This window comes from Aphelocoma coerulescens, chromosome 3 (genome assembly GCF_041296385.1).
Source record: "Aphelocoma coerulescens isolate FSJ_1873_10779 chromosome 3, UR_Acoe_1.0, whole genome shotgun sequence".
Classification (NCBI taxonomy): domain Eukaryota; kingdom Metazoa; phylum Chordata; class Aves; order Passeriformes; family Corvidae; genus Aphelocoma; species Aphelocoma coerulescens.
This window is the reverse complement of record NC_091016.1, coordinates 83796714-83817963: the sequence shown is the minus strand read 5'-3', so window position 1 is coordinate 83817963 and position 21250 is coordinate 83796714. Positions and strand designations below refer to the sequence as shown.

At 54.7% G+C, this 21250-nt stretch overlaps 1 protein-coding gene across 1 annotated transcript; it reads left to right on the top strand.

The window, feature by feature from the left end:
- Positions 1–13632: 13632 nt before the first annotated feature.
- PRDM13 (PR/SET domain 13) lies at positions 13633–20915 on the top strand. Its single transcript, XM_069008592.1, has 4 exons — positions 13633–13773; positions 15463–15594; positions 15693–15813; positions 19444–20915. The coding sequence occupies exons 1-4, from the start codon at positions 13633–13635 to the stop codon at positions 20913–20915; spliced, it is 1866 nt and encodes a 621-aa protein (XP_068864693.1).
- Positions 20916–21250: the final 335 nt, after the last annotated feature.

Sequence of the window (21250 nt, the reverse complement as noted above, 5' to 3'; positions counted from 1 at the left end):
GAGAACCTCTTGATGAGGATAGATGGTTCAGCCACCTCCTACTGACCTTTGGTTAAAATAATTTTTTTAAATCATCAGCATTCCCACATAGTAGCCTGTTATTTCAAAGGATTTTCCTTTCTGGCTCACAGATACTCTGGCATTTAACCCCACCTCCTCTCAGTAAAACATGCAGCAGGAACATATGCAGGATGGAGTATCATATCAATGTTACGTTGGTTTGATTTTTTTTCCTCCTCTGGTCAGCTTGAAATGCATCCTCCACTCCGATGGGTCAGGTTTTCCATTCAGGGAATAGCCTGTGGGTCTGGATCCTGAGCAGCACACCCTGCCCAGGCTGAGATGGTTATTCAGTCTGTCCTTCAAACCCTGGGAGCCACACAGATCAACCTGCAGGCTAGAAACCCATTCACATGGGGCATGTGTCCCATCAGGGAGGGCTTTGCCTCCAGGGAAGACCAAGTTGCCAGGGTCACTCCATTAGGGGCCTCTGCTGGGACATGAATAGTGGACTGAGAGTCTCTTAGGTAGCCTGCACCTCGCAGGGAGAGTTTGCCTCTCTCTCACCTCTTCCCAAACATTCAGTTAAACAAGCATTAAGCAGTTATGGACAATGAAAGACTTCCTGAGAAGTCAGGAGGCTGCTGCCCAGCCAGGACAGGAGACCCCTCTACCCTACCTGCATGCCCGGGTGCCTTGGGGGACCTCTCTGCACCCTAAACAACTTTTCATAAAATCGTAGAATCATTAAGGTTGGAAAAGACCAAGATCATTGAGTCCAACCTTTGACCAAACACCACCATATCAACAAAACCGTAGCACAGACTGCCACATCCAGTTGTTTCTTGAACAGTTCCAGAGATAATGACTCCACCACTTCCCTGGGCAGCCTGTTCCAATGCTTAACCAGCCTTTGAATGAAAAAATTCTTTTTGATGTCCAACCTGAACCTCTCCTAGAGCAGCTTGAGGCCATTTACCTTTATCCTGTCATTAGTTGCCTGGAAGAAGAGATCAATTCCCACCTTGCTTCTACCACCTTTCAGGTGGCTGTAGAGAGTGATAAAGTCTCTCCTGAGCCTCCTTTTCACCAGACTGGACAACCCCAGCTCCCTCAACTGCTCCTCATATGATTTACTCTCCAGACCCTTCACCAGCTCTGTTGCCCTTCTCTGGACACACCCCAACACCTCAATGCCCTTCTTGTAATGAGGGGCCCAGAACTGAACAAGGATTTGAGGTATGGCCACACCAGTGCCAAGTACAGGGGAACAATCACTTTCCAAGTCCTGCTGGCCACACTATTGCTGATACAGGCCAGGATGCAATTGGCCTTCTTGGCCACCTAGGCACATTCTTGGCTCATGTTCATCCATCTGTTGACCAGCACCCCTGGGTCCTTTTTCATTGGGCAGCTTTCTAGCCACTCTGCCCCCAGGCTACAGTGCTGCTTGGGGTTTTTGTGACACAAGTACAGGGCCCAGCACTTTGCCTTATTGCACTCCATAGAGTTGACCTTGGCCCATCAATCCAGCCATCCAGATCTTTCTGCAAAGTCTTCCTACTCTCCAGGAGATCAGCACTCTCACCTAATTTAGTGTCATCCACAAACTTACTGAAGGTACACTTGCTCTCCTTGTCCAAATCATTGATAAAAATATTAAATAGGGCTGGCCCCAAAACTGAGCCGTGGGGAGACCCCTCTATTGACTGTCCACCCACTGAATGCAACACCATTCACCACCACTCTCTGGGCCCAGCCAACCAGCCAGTTTTTAACCCATCAACGGGTTCACCTGTCTAAGCCATGGGTTGCCAGCTTCTCCAGGAGAATGCTGTGGGAGACAGTATTGAAATCTTTACTGAAGTCCAGGTAGACAACATCCACAGCCTGTCCCTCATCCAGTAGATGGGTCACCTGGTCATAGGAGGAGATCAGGTTGGTCAGGCAGGACCTGCCTTTCCTAAATGCATGCTGACTGGGCCTGATGCCCTGGTTGTCCTGAACCTGCCAAGGGATTGCACTCAAGATAATCTGTTTCATAACCTTCTCCAGCCCTGAGGCCAGGCTGACAGGCCTGTAGTTCCCTGTATCCTCCTTATGACCCTTCTTTTAGATGGGCATCACACTGGCCATTCTTCAGTTGTCTGGGACCTCTCCAGTTAGCCAGGACTGATAATAAATGATGGAGAATGGCTTGTCAAGAAGAGAAGGAGAAAGCAAGCCTGTCCCGAGGGTGTAGACTTTTGCACTGAGCTCTTGGCCCTTCCAGGGGAAATGATACTGCTGTGAAATGGAAGTGGCTTCCAGCCCACCCTCCTGCAAAACACCGGGGATGCTCCTTTGCCACCCCAGGCTTGTACAGAGGCTTTTCCCACTTCCACAGGACCTCTCCTTCCTTTCTCACTATTCCTTCAGGTTTTCAGTCAAAAACCTGCATTTCTCCCTGGAGAGCAGCTCCTCCACCTTCAGCCCGAGCCTCCTGTCACTGCAGCAGTTGTGTCGCTTTTATGAACTCGAATAAAATGAGGAACACTTATTTTCTTGCTTGACTCAGTCCCGTGGAACCTCGGGAGCCAGATTTTCTGCACGACTTCATGAAGGTATCGGGTAACCTTGAAGCAACCCGGCAGGCGGGAGGGGGTTGCGGCTCCTGGTGAGCACGGCTGAGCCTGGCCCGAGGAGAAACCCCCCCTTCCCCAACGAGCCTCTGACATAACAGGAGAGAAATGAGCGGAAAACAGAGAAGCGAGTTAATTAGTTGCATCTTCGCTGGATCACGCTTGAGAGACGCTTTTACAAGGGCAGGCTTCGCTGCCTTGCTCTATCTGGTAACGAACGGTTTCTCTCCAAGCCAGAAACTCAGAGGCGTTTTCTGGATCTATATAAGTAAGGAAAAACTATACAACCGAAGAGAGAAAATACATTCCTGCCCCGTTATATAATTCCGTGTCTCTATTCCCCCAGACTGGTTTCATATATGAGAAACACACATATATATCATATGCACATCTTTCCCAGCCGGTTTTGCGGGCTCCCAAACGGAGTTTGGGAAACTGCCGTCTTCTCGCCCCAGGTTCAAACGGCCTCCAACACAAGCCGCCTCTGGGGCTGGCCCGGCGGGGCCGCGGGACAGGGACACCGCAGCCTGCACCCGACAGCATCCCGCAGTCTCTCCGCGCAATATGCGCGGCTGCGCTGCGGACCCCGCGGCTCCGGGCCGGCTTCTCCTCCCACGGACAGACTGCGGGGGAAGCGCCATAAGGTTGATATTTATAGGAATTGAGAGACACGGAGAGCGGGGCTCGCTTTGACCACTGGCGACAGCTTCAGGTGGGCTGTGATGAAAATTCAGATTATTTCCTGTCCTGGGAGCTCATCCCAGGGGACGAGCGTATTTTTGATTTCCCCAAATTCGGAAAAAATACTTTTTTTTCTTTGCAAGGTTAAGTACTGGAAAATCTCAGCACACTGGCTACAGGGCACACAGGCTGTAAAGGGGCTGTCCTTTCTCAAATTAAAGCTGTCCTTTCTCAAATTAAAGCTGTCCGGAGTTGCAGGGGCGCAGCAGGGCAAGATCGGGCAGGGCAGCGGACTTAGCCCGCAAGCCACAGTGCCAGCGGGTGCGGACAGCGTGGTGTGGCTTCGGCAGCTCGGTACCTGGGGGTGCGGCCACCTCGGGGGCTGCCTGGAAGGCTCGTCAGGGATGACTGAAAGTCAAGTATTCCTTCTATGAGGGCTTGCGTTTGTAGAAGGTCCAATCCCACACTGATCTGAAAGCAGTTCCTGTACCTGGGGGTGAGCCCTAAAGCGCGGGGGGCTGCTCTGGCTGACACGGAGCGTTGAAAACATTTTCTCAGCGGTGACTGAATGTGCACGGTCGACTTTTTTTTTTTTTCCAAATACCTCGGGATACGGGTTTAGAAACAATAATGGCAAGTCCTTTCTCAGGCAGAATGCCTATACGGTGGGCATCCTAACTCAGCTTTAAAAACAATGACACAAAAGAAGGGGTTAGTTCGACTCTGTATTTTGAGCTGAGCAAAGCTTGATTCATATCCGATTTTAAGGGTTCATTCTACAAATAATTTAGGGAGGTCAGCTTATTAAAAAGACCCCCACACCAAATACCAAGCTGTGATAGAAGTATTCAAAGATAAATAAGATTTTTCCCTCCTGGCTGTGGAAGAGCTAACCCTTCTGTATGTGTGTGCCCGAAGTGTGCCCTTGTTTTTCCGTGTGAGAGATGCAGAGGGAGACAGAAACTTTGAGGTTAATCTGTCTTCTTCTTCTAAATGCATATTTGAATATTTAAACTGAAAGATGATGACACTGGGGAAGCTGAGGGCAGCGGTCCACGGGCGATTGGGCAAAAAATACTGAATAATTTTATTTAGATTTTATTTTAATAGCACAAACAATGAATAGAAAGAACAACATTACGTTTGCAGGCTGTTATGAAAAATTGTTTCTGACAGATGACACCTACAAGTTTCTTTGGTCTTATAACTCCAAATCTGTCAAAAATGATGCATATTTCAGCGTCAGAATATACAATGGCAAAATAAACAGAAGAAAAAGAGCTGTTCTTAGTGATGTATTTGATAAGCCCTAGATAATGTGGGTTTAACCTGCGGTATTCAGCATATGTAAATCAAATACTTTTGTGTATCGCATATTTTTATTGGGTGAAAAAAAAGAAAAAAGAAAAAGGAAAAAAAATTCAAATCACGGGGACCAGAGAAAGACCTTTCAGTTTGTCAAATTCATTAATTAGAGAGCTGCACATACTAGAAGATGCATTTTCTTGCTCTGCTTCCCGCCCCCACCAACAATTTTACCATGAGGGAATGTTTACCAGAGTGTAACGAACAGTTTCCGATGGCTGCATTTTTTTGCTAAAGTTCTATTTTTTTTTTCTTGCTGATAGTCGTATCTTGAAAAGTCGTATCTTCAGCATAAAACGCTGAAACCCTTAACAACATTATATGCGCTCATTAGGAAGTCAGCTCTCTTATAGCCCTTTCTCCTGCTCGCTGGCAAAACCGATCTCTTTCTGCATTTATACAGTTACCAGCCAGCCAGCAAGCTCTGCCCTGCTCCCTGGTGCCACTGAACTAAGAGATCTTCCTTCCAGCAGCTACCATTTTTTCATCCCTTTCTCTCTTCCGTGCCAGTGATTTATTTCCCCTGCCTCTCCTCAGATCAAGCGCTGGCTTCGGCGGGAGCCCAACAGGCGAAACCACCACCGTTGCACCTCCCGACTCCCGAACCGAGGGCATCCGCAGCGGGAGCGGGCATGGTGCCTTTTCTCCGCCGCGCCCGGCTCCCCGCTCCTGTCCCGGCACTGATGACACTTGCTTCTGCCGAGGTCTTTGGCAGACACCTACGAAAAAAGCTCCGGCTGTTGTCGTTGCTGTTGCCGTACTACAACTCTGCCCCTCGATGAGAAGATTTACAGAAATTAAGTGCCTTGTTTTACAGCTGCAATTCTTCTGTAATCACAGAACTGATTTTAAAATAGATTAATCCACCCTACTCCTCCCCGCCCCCCCTCGCCTCCCCCCCCCTCCACCCCCCTCCCCCCCCAGCTCCTCAGGAAAATGCAACAAATTTACAGTCTGCATAATTCTTTTTTCGCCTTGAGCCGAGCTGAGCACGGCAGAGAAGTCCTCTGAGGATGAGGAGGGGAGCTCTGCGGAATGGGCTCCCTGCCTTCGTGCTTTGGCTTCCCCTGTCGCTGCACAATTTCATCCCTGGAAGAGATTGAGGGTCTGGCTGGAATCTATCAAGCTGTCAGAACGGATAGAGATAGTCTATGGAAATGCTCAGAGAAGGGTACTCCCACTGTATTTTTAAAAACCCCAAACAATTAAAGCCTAGGCTGAAATAAAAAGTCAATGCTAGCCTGCCTGCCTAGAGGTGGAGGGAACCTGATTTAAGTGTTACAACCGCTGTCATTACAAAGCCGACTCAGAGAGAGCTCAGATCAGAATATAGCTCCATGAATTGGATTCCGGGGGATATTTGATGCTGGAGGACGGGGAGGGAGGGAAGCACCCTCTGTTTCCTCACCCTGATGCTCCCCGGAGCGCAAGAACAACTCGGCGTCATGCATGCCGATGTTTCCTAAGGCATTGGTCCTGTATATGTTCGGTAACCTTTGGCTCTTCCACATGCTTTTCAATAAATAAAAGCCCTGTCTCTCAGGTACGGTCAGGAAGGAGAGGAAGGGCCTTCATCCCTGCGCTCCTATCACGAAAACCACGGGAAAAAAAGGATCACAGTGACTCCAGCATATCCATTTATGAATAAATCTCTGTGTATGTTTACACATAAACATACTCGGGTGCGTGTGTACGGACTCGCGGGCAAACCTGCATCCTTGCTGCCTCTGAAGTACCTGCGACACTTAAGGTTGCTGTAGCTGTAGGCAGCTGTGCGCAGCTCTGCCTATAACCGGAGGAGCAGCCTCCGGGCAGTGGGGCCTCCTGGACATCCCTTCCGCAGGCACCTCGGGAATACCGGCCAGCCGGAGGCCGAGCACCTGTTCCCTCGCCCTGGCCCAGGGCCGCGTTTTTCTCCTCAGGCAGGGGCCAAGGGGAGCAAACACGGCACACACGGGGCGCCCCGGCCGGGATAGGGCTGTGGTGGCACACCCGCCCCGTCCTCCGCTCCGAAAGCTGGGGCAGCGCTGCCGGCTGGCGCGGGGATGCCCTTTCCTTTTTTATTTAAATATCGTAGCCGTCTCGGGGCGGAGGCATGTCAGGGCTGGGCTTTTCCCTTTTCCTCCGGCCCTTAGCCAGCCGTAGCTGCTGCGAAATTATGTCAGGGGCTTCTCCCGGACTCAGCGGCCGCCACCCGGCGCGACCGCTGTGCCCCGTCCCCGCACACCGCCACGCACGACCGTGCCCGCCGCTCTTTGTCTTGCAGAAATACGAACGTCGGGCACCCGGCGGTGCGGGTGGAGACTGGGAGCAGTGGGCTCTGTCAATCTCCTCTAAACCAGATCTTCCACTTTTCAGGAGCGGTATGCAGTGGCAAACCCATGACAGAGAACGGATTTCAGTCCCTGACCTGACACTTCAGCAATATCTCCTGTTAAGAGTCATAGCGCTGCTTTCCAGGCCAGCCGAGCCTCGCATGTCGCATCTCAATCCCTGTTCAACGCTGGAAATGGGGCACCATGCCCAGGAGACTCACGGGACACTCCCCATTTCCGCTCCCCACCCGGCCGGACCCATGGGGTGTGGGAAGGTGCCCGCATAAGTGAACAGCGTGATCAGGTGACAGGGGCAGGACCCTTCCCACCGCCACAGACAAGCCTACGGGTAGTCCCAGGGCATTTCCGGCACGGAGGGGATACCCAGCTCAGCATCACCACAGAAAGTTGTGTCTGTATCTCCCCGGGGTTGCCGAGCTCTGCCGGGCGCCGGGGGGACACGGGCTGTGCCTCCAGCCGGGTACTTTGGCTCAAAACCGCCGCGTCGGGACGATGGCTGCTTTTCAGAGGAGAGTGGAGAGGGTGAAAGCAGCAGGCGGTCACCAGCTCTCCATCATCACTTTGGCACAAAGTAGCCTCTGCAAACAAAGGCCCTGGTAGCGGTACAGGCTCTTTTCTGTCTGACTGGGATGGCATTAAACACGGTCTTTCTAGTAACTGACGGCGGAGTTCAGAAATCACTAACCTAATTAATAATTTTCTCACCACGTTTTGGGCTCCCGCATACAGACTACCTCACACACGGGATAGTCACAGTGTGGAGGCCAGACCACTCGCTGTGGCCCCACAAGCACAGAGTCCATAGCAGCGGCAGGATGCTTTGCAGTGCCGGGGCTGCCAGGGTACGGCTGACATGCAGACGGACAGACGAGCAGGCAGCGCAGTAGGTGGATATGGACGTGGAGCAGATTTGGGTTAAAAACACAGACTGACAGAGTGGTTTGGGTCGGAAGAAACCTTTAAAGATCATCCCATTTGGGCCGTGGCATCTTCCACTAGATCAGGCAGGCTCGAGCAGGGAGTACAGCCCTCGGCCATCCCTGCTGCAGCAGGACGGCAAAAAAAACCCCCCTCATTTCCCTGATGCCAGCCTGGCCTGGGCAGACAGTGGTGTCTGCCTGAGACTCGCATCTCCTCTCCCTGCCTCCCTTCCCCTCTGGGAGCACGTTCATTAGGCTAGAATCACCCAGGGAAGTTTTCTCATGGGATTTTTCACTCCTGTGTAACGCCCAGGATTTCTAAACCCGAAAGCTAGCCGAGCACGAGAAATCTGAGGCTTGCTGCCCTTCCCTCCGAAAGGAAACCCACTGCCAGGGCTCTCTGCCCACCACTGCCAGTCCTTGTCCCCAGCAGTTGCCACGCTGGCAGCCCCGCAGAGAGACATTAGACCGGTCATTTTCTGAGTCTCCTTTATTTGCTCAGTTTCTCCCTGAAATCTTTATAAATCCCCCTTTTCCAGGGGGAGTGTCCAGGCGGGTGGAAGTCTGAGCACAATGAAACCTGAGAATTTCTGTCACTCTCTGCATATGGTCCGAAGTGCTTTAATCCCAATTAGGGGCGGCTGACACACGGTCCTATTCATCCCAATCAGCTCTTGAATACATTTGCCTAGAAATGAACTTCACAAATAGACTTTCTCCTAAATGTGCCCAACAGCAAGGAAAATCGAATTGAGGCAGGGGCTCATTCTGAGGCGATCGAGGGAGAAAAGGTATGAATTTATAAGGTACACCGAAACATTGCAATTCAGCAACAAGTTTACTGACTTTTATTTGCACCATGTCAACCGAAAGAACCAAGAGATACGGTGGGGGGTGCGGGAGAAGGGGAATACGGTTAAAAGGCAACTTTAGACAGACTTTGAATACTTTATGCGGCAAGCTTCGCCTCCAATTGAAGTTGGGCTAAAAAGAAAAAAAATCTCAGCCTCTACACTGGAATTTTTAACGAGCACAAAACGTGTTTGAATCCGATCTGGGCTGACGCTCGCGATTAACAATACGAATACCAAATCGAGCTCCTGTCATCTGCCCGGATTCCCATAGAACCTGAATTACTATTCAAAAGCTGCTTTAATATCCCACCCGCATCTCGTCTGCACCGCACAGCTGGTTTGGGGCCGCCGGCCCGGCCGCAGCCGCTCTGCCCCGCCGGTCGGCACTGCCCGCCCGCAGCACCGGGCACCGGGCACCGGCAGCGCCGCGGCGGGGAGGCAGCGGCTGCTGCGGGCGGCGTCGTGGGGGAGGGATGACAGCGAGGGGAAGGAACAGAACAGAGGAGAGGGTGGTAGAGGGAAGGGGTTTGAGAAAGAGCAGCTGAAACTAGAGAAGGTGAGCGAGATAGAGGAAAAGATACACGGAATTTGCAAAAGAGAAAGAGGAGGGAAGGCAGGGAAGAAGGGAAGGGAAGGGAAGGGAAGGGAAGGGAAGGGAAGGGAAGGGAAGGGAAGGGAAGGGAAGGGAAGGGAAGGGAAGGGAAGGGAAGGGAAGGGAAGGGAAGGGAAGGGAAGGGAAGGGAAGGGAAGGGAAGGGAAGGGAAGGGAAGGGAAGGGAAGGGAAGGGAAGGGAAGGGAAGGGAAGGGAAGGGAAGGGAAGGGAAGGGAAGGGAAGGGAAGGGAAGGGAAGGGAAGGGAAGGGAAGGGAAGGACAAAGAGGAAGAAGAGGAGAAAGGGGGGAAAAGAGAAGCGGAGAAAGGGGGAAGTGAGAAAGAAAAGAAAGGAAAAGAGAAGGGAAAAAAGAGAAAAGAAAGAAAAGAGGCATTCAGACTATATTGGTCTCTTCCGTTTAAAGTGGATTTCCGAGTTTCAGGGTCTCAGCAAGCCTTCCCCCTGCCCTCCGCCCGGTACCTTGCATCCCTATCCACCTGCCACGGAGCCTAGGGGTCGGCTCGGGCAGGGACGGGAGTCTCGGACCGTCCCGTCCTTCATCCCGGGGAAGGGCAGCCCTGTCGGGGCAAAGCCATTTGGGAAAGAGGTCACCCCGGGAGCCGCCGGCTGGGCCGCCCCGCCGGAGTATGGCCTGCTGAATGAACTTGCAGCATTTTGTTCCAGCCTCCGCTGTGGCGCTCTGTGGCATAATGAGCCGGGCCCTGTATACAGGCATTCATGCTGGTCTGAATGTGGTGTTGAACCTTCTCTGTGCCGGAGCGGTTTGATGGTTTGAATGGAGCTCCCTGGTGGGACATTGCTCTCTGCAACTGTGCCTCTTTGGATGACTGTTGTTCCTTAACATTCATGCCTCATTATGGGGCAACCTGTTAAATCAGGGAGAACAGTGTGCCAAAGTGTTACTCAGGGGCACCGGCAGTTCAGCGGTGGGCATAAATAAGGGCCGCCAAGGAAAATAACTTTCATCGCATCTCTGGGCAAAAGTGATCTCTCTTTAATGGTGCCTCTAGTAGCCCGGTTTAAGTATATAAAGAGCGATAGTGGAATGTTTTGATTGAGTCTAAACATTGTCTTTGAATAAAGCTGAAACCATGTAATTAATGTGTCTTTTTAATAAGGGACAATACGGTCGTTCAAGCTATTTAATTTCATTTAATTTTCCATCCCATTTGCTCCAAAGGCTGCTTTTACTTTTAACACCCGGCCTTTCATGCTGCATCTTGCTCCAGTGGGCACATTAGATCGGTTTCACCCTTCCTTTTTAGGGAAGGAAAAATAAAAGAAAATGTGGTTCCTTTCCTCTTTTGTGGACAATTTATTTCACTTGGGGAACTTCAACTTTGAGCCACAGGACAGAATAAAAATTGGAGAACTGGTGTGAATGCTTCCAGAGCAAGGGCTTTTCTTTTCTGAGTGGATGGGAACCAGCCACAATCGGCTATATTAATAAATAACTTTCCTCACAGTCGGCCTTTACATGGTCCTATTGATAAAATTGTTCGCGTGTCGTTCACGCTTTTTGACTCATTAAGGCCTGGGAGGGAGCGGCTCCCGAGGCGGAGCAGTAGGGTACCTTGGTCGCCTTAAAGGCCCTCTCTCTACCTCTGCGGCTCTCGGAATTTCAAACCGGTCTCATCCTCGAGTGGCCAGGCCAGAGGTTACAGGGACATGTTCATGGCTTAAATTTATTGCTCTCAACTTCTTGTTTATCCTTTTTTCCCCATTCAGGCCGCTGATCAAAGGGGTCATCTTCAGTTCCCCACATCCTCTCCCCCCTCCTCTTCCCAACCCTGCCGAAGTGAAAACGAACCCAACCCTGCTCCCGGGACAGTCCCTGGCGTTGCACCCCGGAGAGATGCGATCGATGGTCGCCGATGCTCCAGGCAGAAGGCGCGGGGTGGGGCAGGGGCGACATTTATCTCGCGTGCGCACCAATACAGATCATTACTAAAAATACATTCACAGCCTACGCGGACTCAGTGCCGGCCAGCAGCCCCCGGAGCGGGCGGTGGCAGCGCCCCGTCCGCTCCCTGTCCCCGTCCCTTCCCGGTGCCGTCCGTGCGGGGGAGCCCCGCGCTTCCTTCCCCGCGCCCGCGGGCAGCGCCGAGGGCAGAACGGGCCGCACCGACCAGCCCTGCGCTCCCGCCGCTCTCTCGGAGGCTCTGATACTTCAGGGCTCGCCCCGGCCGAGGCAGCGGCCGCCGGCGCCCCGGGAAGGCGGCCGGCCGTCACCGGGCGGGCTGGCAGCGCATCGCCGCGGCGGCTCGGAGCGAACGGCGGCCAGCGTGGGCAAATATCGCAGCAGCGGCGGTGACTTGCCAGGCTGAGCTTTAAGTGCTTTCCGGCCCGGTGAAGGGCAGGGAGAGGGGAAAGAAGATTTTTTGCGGCCGCCAGCTGGTGAAAGGTGCCGGTTCTAAAACCGCACCCGTTCCCACGTGCGCATCCCTGTGGCCTTTGCTCCCACGGTGCCACTCGTGACGGCGGCATACAAATCCAGAGTAAAGCTACCACACACAATCACATCGAAAGCGACGTGCCAAGGTTTGTCTTGAAGAAAGCGGGGTTACTTGAGAAGAGACCGCTCAGTTACCTGGCGTCTGTCGGCAGATGTACCTCTAAGCATAGCTTTTTGGGTTTTCTTTTGAAATTTATTAGGGCTGACTATTAGAAAAACGCCACGGGGGGAAAAAAAAAAAAAGAAAAAAAGGAAAAAAAAAGATCCATATCTGCAATTGTTTCTGAAAGCAATGGATAAAATTCTCATGGGCAACCTTGCGACTTCTCCAAAGGAGAAAGGTTTAGAAATCTTTTTGGAGTGTTATGAGGTATGGAGTGGAGAAAACCTGCCAGCAGGACCTAGACAGGACCATAAAAGCGAAAGTGGAAAATTGAATTTGTTACTATCCTCCTCGGTCTGACATGCACATCCGAACTGTTCCATGCACGTAAGGAAAAAGTCGCACACTTTTCCTTTTCAGCTCCTGGAAAATTCCTGGGACATTTATCCAGCTTGAATTATAAGATTACTTAATCCTAGCTCTTCGTTGTATCTTAATTAAAACATTTATGCAAAGAGGAGGGACACAGGCTCACACTCTGTTCAAATAGTTTCGTTCTGGCTTTATTTACAGTTGCTTTTTGCAGGTTCCACCTCCTAAAGCGGTCTCAGTGCAAGAAATTTTGCGTGTGGGCGAGGAACTTGTGGATATATTAAAAGAGGAATCCAGCTGCACACTGTTTGCTAGACATCTGTGTTATCTGCTGGCCGTGCCTGTCTGTTTCCTGGTAGCTGTATGTCTCTATTTCCTCCTGTCTCTATTTCTTAATCGCACGAATTACAGACACAGCTTCCCCAGCACTCGCAGGTGCAGCGATTTGTGTTTTACAAGGGCTGCGGCGGCTCATATTTTGTGCTATTCATCCTCCTTAAGGATCAAAGCTCTTCTGAACAGATTACTGGCCTGAAACCAAACCACTGAAATGGTAATATGGTCGTTCTTTAAAAAAAAAAAAGTGTAGGTATTTTCTGGTGTTTTCCCATCAAGTACCTGCCCAATTTCTGTATGGCACACGCCGGGAATCAATAGAAGTTAACAAGTCCTCAAAACATTCCCCATCTCTTTGTTTAATCTCCTTTACAATAAAGCCAAGGGAAGAGAATTAAAAATCTTTGAAGTATATTAAACCTCAAAAGGCTCAGCCAAGTAGACTTAAAATAGTCACTTATTTTCCAAAACTGGTTTGTCGAGGAACAATAAAAGGAAGTAAAATTTATGGAGAAATTATACAGTGGATTTGTCACTTAAAATATCGTAACTGTCTCGGGGACAATACCCCATGCTGAGGATTAATGGTCCCTCCAGACCTTTGATTCACCAGCGCCTTTTCTTTGCCCTTGACAAATTGGATTTTTAGGAATGGGAAGGTCGCCTGGCCCATTGTCTGCCAGCCATTCACTCTGCCTGATTATGCAGGAGGGTTAGGGAAAGGCTCCATGTGACCCTCTTGGATGGGACTCCGCAGCTGCTCGAGGAGCCAAACTCTCTCACCAAACTCTGCGCCCCAGAGCATCCCCCTGCCAAGGGGTACCCCTCCTGCTCCCGTTGAAAAGCCGGCGTCCACACAGCGCCGCGTCACTCTGCGGGCGGAGATACGCCTGTGCTCATCCTCCCGTCGCCTGCCGCTGTCACTCCGGCCCCCTTAAGTAGTTGGGGTTCCCGAGCGCTCACACCCAGCGGCAGCGATGCAAACCAGCAGGGCTCCGGCCATCAGCGTCAGCGCGGAGAGCTGCATCCCGGCTGGGCTGCGCCTGGGTCCTGTGCCGGGCACCTTCAAACTGGGAAAGTACCTGTCAGACCGCAAGGAGCCAGGACCCAAAAAAAAGGTATTTTCCTACGGTCTCTCCTGCACCGCTGGACCTTGATTATTCGTTGACTCGGGGGAAGCCGGCTTTGGGAGAGGAAGCTGCCCTTCCCCCGTCTCTCCTCGATCCTCCTTTCTTAGAGCAAGACAGGAAAGCAAAGGGAAGCATTTCCAGAACGTCCTGAGGTGTCTCCCCGTGGTTCTGCCAGGAAAGCCTGCCCGCCCGTGCCCTCTCCCCCTCCTTCCTAGTGCCGGGGCCCCCAGCCCAGCCGGCCTCCGGAGCGAGGCCAGAGGACACGGGGGCTCTCCCGGAGGAGCGGCCGCGCGCCAACCTTGGACACAGACGTGCTGGAAGCGTTGCCTGAGCCCCGTGCCCGGTGTCGGAGGGCCCTGGTCCCGCCACCCAGCCCCCGACCCCGGGGCTCCGCTCACTGGGGCATTGTCCCTTTCCCTGGTAGAGCCAGGATGTGCCACGGCCGGCTCCTCGCTCCTGGAGCCCCCGAGAGACGGGGACATGAGGCTACCACAGCCCCCGGGTTTTGTCCCAGGAAGGAGCAGGGGCAGAGGCAGATGCACCGATTTATTTTTGCGCTTGGCTCGGGTTCGTGCCCCTAGTCCCTCTCCCCGGCCGCGAGTCCTTTGGCTTGGGCCTGAAGGGAGTGCGGGGCGAGCGGGCCGGGACTACCCCGGAGACGGCGTCGGGGTGCAGGTCGCAGGTGTCGGGGCAGCCCAGCGCAGTTCGACCTCCCCCCAAAGCCTCGGGGGGGGACGTCCCCCCCGGAGCTGCAAACAACCCGCACAGCCGGAGCGGGGGGGATGGCGGCCACCCGGCTACGGGCTTCGGGGTCAGTCCATGTCCGAGCGGAGGAGCGAGGAGGAGGTGGTGAAGGGCTCTCACCTCGTTCATCAGGCTCTTCTGGGGGCTGCGGATGAGATTCCTCCTTTCGCCCCCCGGGCAGCCGCGGCTCACGCGTTCCGCTCTGATTTTTAATGCACTTTAATTGTTTTTAAACGCTCTGCCAGCCCACTCAAATTTATTTCTCATCTGGCTCCCTTGGTTTCTCCCTTTAGACTGCTTTGTTCCGATGACTTTTATTGCACGGTCATTCAGGGAATGGGCACTTCATTTTCTCTTTGTATGGGCAAGCAGATTATGAAGTATGGGGCTACAGGGACTTTGTAGCTAAGCAGAATCTTCTCCCCTTTCCCCCTCCCCGTCTCCCGACAAGTCTTGCATGTCGCAATGGTTTTGCACGGACTCAGAGACTGCACAAACTCTTAAAAAAAAAAACCTAAAAATCGTACCTGGGCATTTAATATAACGATAAGCAAAATGTAGCATCTGCAACTGGACAAGGTGCGTTTGGACCAATGCGACCCAAGGGAAAAATCCCGTTTCCCCTTGCCGGGCACGGGGTCTTCCATCCTTACCCCCCAGAACTGCAACCCCCACTAGGGCAGCCGCATCTCTCCCAAGGCACCTGCGAGCCGGGGAATGTCCTACCCAAAGGTGGGTGAGGATGGAAGCGTCAAAAGGGCGGCAAAAGGAGATGCTCTCGCCGCTGCTTTCAGCTGCGATGCTCAGCCCCCTGCCGAGTGTGGGGAAGCAGCTCGACGGGCCAGGCAGAGCGGGCAGGGGGACGAGTACGCTTTTTGCTCTCTTTGTGTTTCGTCTCACGTGAAAATGACAGCAGTGTCGCCTGTTTTCCAGGTGCGGATGGTCAGAGGGGAATTAGTGGATGAAGCCGGGAGCTCAGCTCTGGAGTGGATAGGGTTAATCCGGGCTGCCCGAAACTCCCAAGAGCAGACACTGGAGGCTGTTGCGGATCTGCCAGGAGGACAGGTACCCCACCCGCGGCTCCGGGCTGGCCTGGCACCTCTCTCCGCCACCTGCCTCCCCTCTCAAGCCTCCTGAAGAAGTTTCCTTTCTTCCCTTCCCAGATTTTCTACCGGGCGCTGCGAGATGTCCAGCCGGGAGAGGAGCTCACCGTCTGGTACTCCAACCCTCTGGCGCAGTGGTTTGACATCCCCGTCACGGCCACGCCGACGCACGACGAGAAAGGTACAGATGTGGGCACTCATTTCCGAGCAGCCAAATTAAATGAAACAAAACAAACCCTCCTTAAACGACACCTTTGCCGGGAACTCAAACTGCGGTAGGCAAACGTGGGCCCTCAGAAAAATAAATGCCGGTACAGCTGCCGTGAATTTAACCCACCACCCTTTAAACTAAGACTCCATCTGCTTACATTTAAAGGGTGATCTATTAACTCGGTAGCGTATGGAAAGCCCCCCATGCATCGACTTGTTCCGTCATCGGCCCGATTTAATGATCCTTTGATAGGCAAATGGGGTTTCTGTGAAACGTCGTTATAGTTGGTATGCGAGACAGCAAATTGGCTCAGTAGTTTCTAAAGACATCGGGTTTACCTTCCGTGTTCAGAGTTTCAGAGACTCTTTTCAGGTTCTCTTGCGGGTAGATTCACACAGTCAAGTCAAAACTGGGCAGTACTGGGCAGTCCCTGTAAATTAGGATACGTTAGGTAAAAAGTCGGCGTCAAATCACACTGAGATCAGGATATCCAAGGATATTGGGAAGGGGAAGACACCCGTCTGGGACGGCTTGTTTCAATCCGCAGATCTATTCTTAGCTGGAATTACACCGGTGTTAACAAAATGATAAGGTGGCAGCACATTAAAAGCGAGGGAAAAGAAGACGAAACACTTCAATGTTCACCTGTCGGGCTTCTCCGGCGGCGGGCACCCCCTCCCATTGGTCCTGGGTCCGGACGCTCCCTCGGGCGCCGGTGGCGGCAGCTGCCTGGGGGTACTCCCTCCCCTCAGGCTCAGCCCGCTACGCGGGAGACGAGGGAACCCCAGACGCTTCTGCTTGACGCAGAAAATCCTTCATCTTGGCGGTGTCCCCGGGAAGGGAGGGAGTGCACGATCCGGGCAGGGGTTGCCCCCTGCCCCCCATCACGGCTGGCCGCTCCGCAAGGTGACCAGGGTCCGGCCCGAGGGGACGGCGGCGGGAAAGCCGGGCTTTGGCTATTGTATCCCATCGACTCCTGCCATGCGCAAGAACTCAAATCCCTCCTTGTACGAAAACTACACCCGGAAAAGAAACTCTTGGTCACGTCTCTGTCCCCGCCACGTCTAAGGGCAGTGAGGCCATGGATCTGCCGAGGGTCACCCCCTCGAGAAGCCTGGCGAACTTTCGGTAGCAAGGAGGACACGACGCTGGGTTGTGTCCCACTCGTTTCCAGCAGCCCTTGACTGCGGATGGGTATCAGCGCTACTCGGAGGAAAAAACTAAAGAGAGCTCAGGTCTGCAAGAGGCTCCTAGCGTGCGGCATCTGACTCTCCCCGTCGAAGCAAGGCTGAGTTGCAAAGTGCCCCTACGGATCTGCCGTGTCTTCAGCCCCACAGTTTCCAGACTGATTAATACCGACTCATAAAAAGTGTATCAGCATGCTGAAGTGCTCTTCTTTTAATGATCGTATGCTGAAAAAAAAAACCCGAAAAATCAAACCAAACCCAAACCCCGAAATCCCCACTGACCGAAAAAAGAGTGGAAGAAATTCAGTTGTTTTTTTTTTGGGTTTTTTTTTTTTTTTTAACACAAAACGAAAAAAACCAAACCAAATCAGAAATTTGGAATTCTTCTGTGTTTAACTCCATTGATTTGGGTCACCGCTGTGAGAAAGGGGGTTTAGTTTGTTTTTTTTTTGTTTGTTTGTTTGTTTGTTTGTTTGTTTTTTGCTTTTTTTTTCCCCCTCGAGCGGTGCTTGTTGAACTGGAGCTGAGCCGGGGAGAGCGCCGAGCCGGGCTCGGTGGCGGTCGAGGGCCGGTCCCGACAATCTTTTGCCGAGGATACCAGGGCCTCGCCGCGCCGCTGAAGAGGCCTGCAAAGGCAAACGAAGACAGCGGAAAGGAGTGGAGGCCCGTGGCCATACTCTTTTCCATCCGTACCTCTCCTTTACCCGTTTTCTGATGCATGGTAGTGGCACTGCCGCAGTGGTTCCTCCTCCCGTGGCTGCTGCCTCTCCGGGGCCCGGGCAGACACAGTCCCGTCTCTCTCCCTCCTCAACGGGGAGAAAAACAACGTCCAACGCCTTCACAATGCTGCGAGGACACAGACGGAGAGATACACGCAAGAGCGCGGGATGCTTCCACGCGAGTTCGCACGCGAGTTTCCCGGGGAGAGCGAAGATTCCGTTTTCCACCCGCAGCGGACACCGGCTCACGCCGGTCAAAAGCCGTCTCAGGAGGCTGGTCACGGCCATCGCATCCACCCCGGCGACTCGCCCCCCTCGGGTGCCCCGACAGACGCGGGGCGCGATGCAAGGTCTCACCCCCACCATCCCCCACGGGATTCCCTGAAACGTGAGGAGCTGCCCCCAGGCCTGGAGCGGGCTCTCATTTCCGTGCGGCACTTGGCCTCACTTTAGGTGTTTCTGTGCATTAAGCTGCGGGGTGAGGGTCAGCTGGGGACGGTCAGGGTGAGCAAGGGCTGAAAGGGAAATTCGGGGGCTTATCAGCGTAGTATGGTGACTTGAAGAAATGAGAGAGAGAAAGATGGATACAAAGAGACAGAAAAGGAAAAGAAAGGAGAGAAGGGAGAGAGGAAGGAGAAAGAGGAAGGGAAGGAGAAAGAGGAAGGGAAGGAGAAAGAGAAGGGAAAGGAAAGGGAAAAGTGGGGAGAGAGAGGAAGGAGAAAGAGGAAGGGAAGGAGAAAGAGAAGGGAAAGGAAAGGGAAAAGTGGGGAGAGAGAGGAAGGAGGAAAGGAAAGGAAAGGAAAGGAAAGGAAAGGAAAGGAAAGGAAAGGAAAGGAAAGGAAAGGAAAGGAAAGGAAAGGAAAGGAAAGGAAAGGAAAGGAAAGGAAAGGAAAGGAAAGGAAAGGAAAGGAAAGGAAAGGAAAGGAAAGGAAAGGAAAGGAAAGGAAAGGAAAGGAAAGGAAAGGAAAGGAAAGGAAAGGAAAGGAAAGGAAAGGAAAGGAAAGGAAAGGAAAGGAAAGGAAAGGAAAGGAAAGGAAAGGGAGAGGAAAGGAAAGGAAAGGGAGAGGAAAGGGAGAGGAAAGGGAGAGGAAAGGAAAGGGAGAGGAGTGAAAGAGAGAAAGAAAAGGATTCCTAGACAGACAGGTGGCCACAGAGGCGGCGTTTTACCGTCGGGGCTGGGGAGATGCTCCTCCTTGGGAGAACCCTCCCTACACACAAGGCCGAGAGGAGGAAAGAGGAGCCTGAGCCTCTGCGGTGTCGGGCAGTCACCACAGCCGCGGCCACCGAGGTCTGTTCCGCTTGAGAGAAGTCGAAATGGGACGGGGCACAAAGGGCATTGTCCTCTGAAAGGGAACGATTACATATGGCCCATACATATCGGATATTGTCTCGCCGCGTAATGAGGGGCTCACGATCATTAGATTGGCCTTTGTTCGGTGCAGCCGACTCCCTGACATACGCTACCTCCTCTCCAAACGCCAACAGATGGGCCCTCCGACAGACGACTCGCGGCAGCAGCTGCTCCCCCCGGCCCTACGGCACTCCGCTCGCGGGAGCTCAGCCCGGACCGCGCAGCGCCCGCACCGCTCCGTACCGCGGCACAGTACGGCGGGGGCGGGACGAGGCGGAGGGAGAGGGGGGATGCGCGGGGATGCGCGGCCGCCGCTGACGGGTCTCTCCGCTTGCCTCCGCAGGGGAGGAGCGGTACATCTGCTGGTACTGCTGGAGGACCTTCAAGTACCCCAACAGCCTCAAGGCCCACGTCCACTTCCACTGCGCTCTGAGCCACGGCCGGCCCTTCCTCCATCACGACCACGGCCGGCACGCTGCCACCGCCTTCGGCCTGCCCCCCAAGGAGCCGCCGGCCGCCTCGCTGCGCGGCCACCCGCCGCCCGGCTGCGGCCCTCGGGAGGCGGTCAAGCGGGAGGCCGTCGCCGCCTCCCCGCCGCTCGCCAAGCCGGCGTTGCCCAAGCGGGCGGCGGGCAAGGAGGAGCAGGAGCGCGCCCTGGACATGAGCGTGGGGGCCGCCCGCGGGCCGGGGCCGCTGCTGGGGCCGGCGGGCGGTAACGGGCTGGCGCTGTGCCCCGGGGCGCGTTCGGCCTTCCGCCCCGCCGGGTCGCTGCGGGAGGAGGCGCGGGGCGCCGCCGCCCTCGGCTTCTCCAAACTGCTGGGGGGACTGAAGGCGGGACGCGCCGCCGCCGAGGCGCCGCCTAAGTGCGGAGCGCTGCCGGGTGAGGCCGCCCCGCAGGCAGCGGCGGCGGCGTCTGGGCTGGCTTGCGGCGGCGGGCTGCGCGCCTTCCCGCTGCTGTCGCCGCTGGAGGAGGCCTCGGCCTTCCGGCAGGTGGAGCGGGGGCTGCCCGCGGCCGCGCTGCCGCCCGCCCGCTACCCGCCGCTGCCCGGCGGGGCCCTGGAGCGCTTCGCGCTGCCGCCCTTCGAGGGGCTGAAGGCGTACGCGGGGGAGTGCGGGCTGCCGGTGATGCCGCTCACCGTCTACAATGGGGAGCTGCTCTACGGGGCCGCGCCCTACTATCCGCTGAAGCTGCACCTGGGCGGCCTCCTCAAGTACCCGGAGTCGGTGTCGTACTTCGCGGGGCCGGCGGCGGGTCTGCACGCCGCAGAGCTGGGCTCACTGGCCAGCATCGACCGGGAGATCGCCATGCACACGCAGCAACTCTCCGAGCTGGCGGCCGAGAAAGGCCGCGGGAGGCTGGAGACGCTGCCGGCGGGGGCGGCGGGGGCGGCCGGAGGGAAACCCAAGACCGGGCACCTGTGCCTGTACTGCGGGAAGCTGTACTCCCGTAAGTACGGGCTGAAGATCCACATGCGGACTCACACAGGCTACAAGCCACTCAAGTGCAAGGTCTGCCTGCGGCCCTTCGGGGACCCCAGCAATCTCAACAAACACATCCGCCTGCACGCCGAGGGCAACACGCCCTACCGCTGCGAGTACTGCGGCAAGGTGCTGGTGCGACGCCGCGACCTGGAGCGGCACGTCAAGTCCCGGCACCCGGGGCAGAGCCTCGGCAAGGCGACCGAGGACAAGAGTGACTCTGGCTACGCGCAGCCCGAGCAGGAGCAAAAGACTGATAACGAGAGCGACGTGGACGTCTGCTTCACCGACGACCAGAGCGACCCGGAGAGCGGCAGCCGGCACCGCGAGCAGTGATGCGGGAGGCGGCCGGGGCGGGGCGGGGGTGAGGGGAGCGCTGCAGCCCTCCCTCCCTATTACTCTGGGCTCCCGGGGCGGTCCCATGGGAGGCCGTGTCGCGGAGGAGCGCGGACTGGCGGGCAGAGCCGCCGGCGGGGCGGGCAGGGGTGCGCGGGCGTCCCCGGGTTCCCTCCGCAGCGTCTCCCCTGGCGCTGTAGCTGCGGTGCCGGGACAGGGGCGGGAGGGCGAAACCCTGGCGGGCCCGGGATCCCGTTGGACAGGCATCGCATCCCGATAGGCGCCCGCATTTCAGTGGCCATATATTTTTATTGTACCTTTGTGTCGAGAAAATT

Coding starts and splice junctions, on each gene's coding strand:
- PRDM13 (XM_069008592.1), top strand. CDS start 13,633: ATGCAAACCAGCAGGGCTCCGGCCATCAGCGTCAGCGCGGAGAGCTGC. Junction 15,595..15,692: donor CGGATCTGCCAGGAGGACAG/GTACCCCACCCG, acceptor TTCCCTTCCCAG/ATTTTCTACCGGGCGCTGCG. Junction 15,814..19,443: donor GCCGACGCACGACGAGAAAG/GTACAGATGTGG, acceptor TTGCCTCCGCAG/GGGAGGAGCGGTACATCTGC.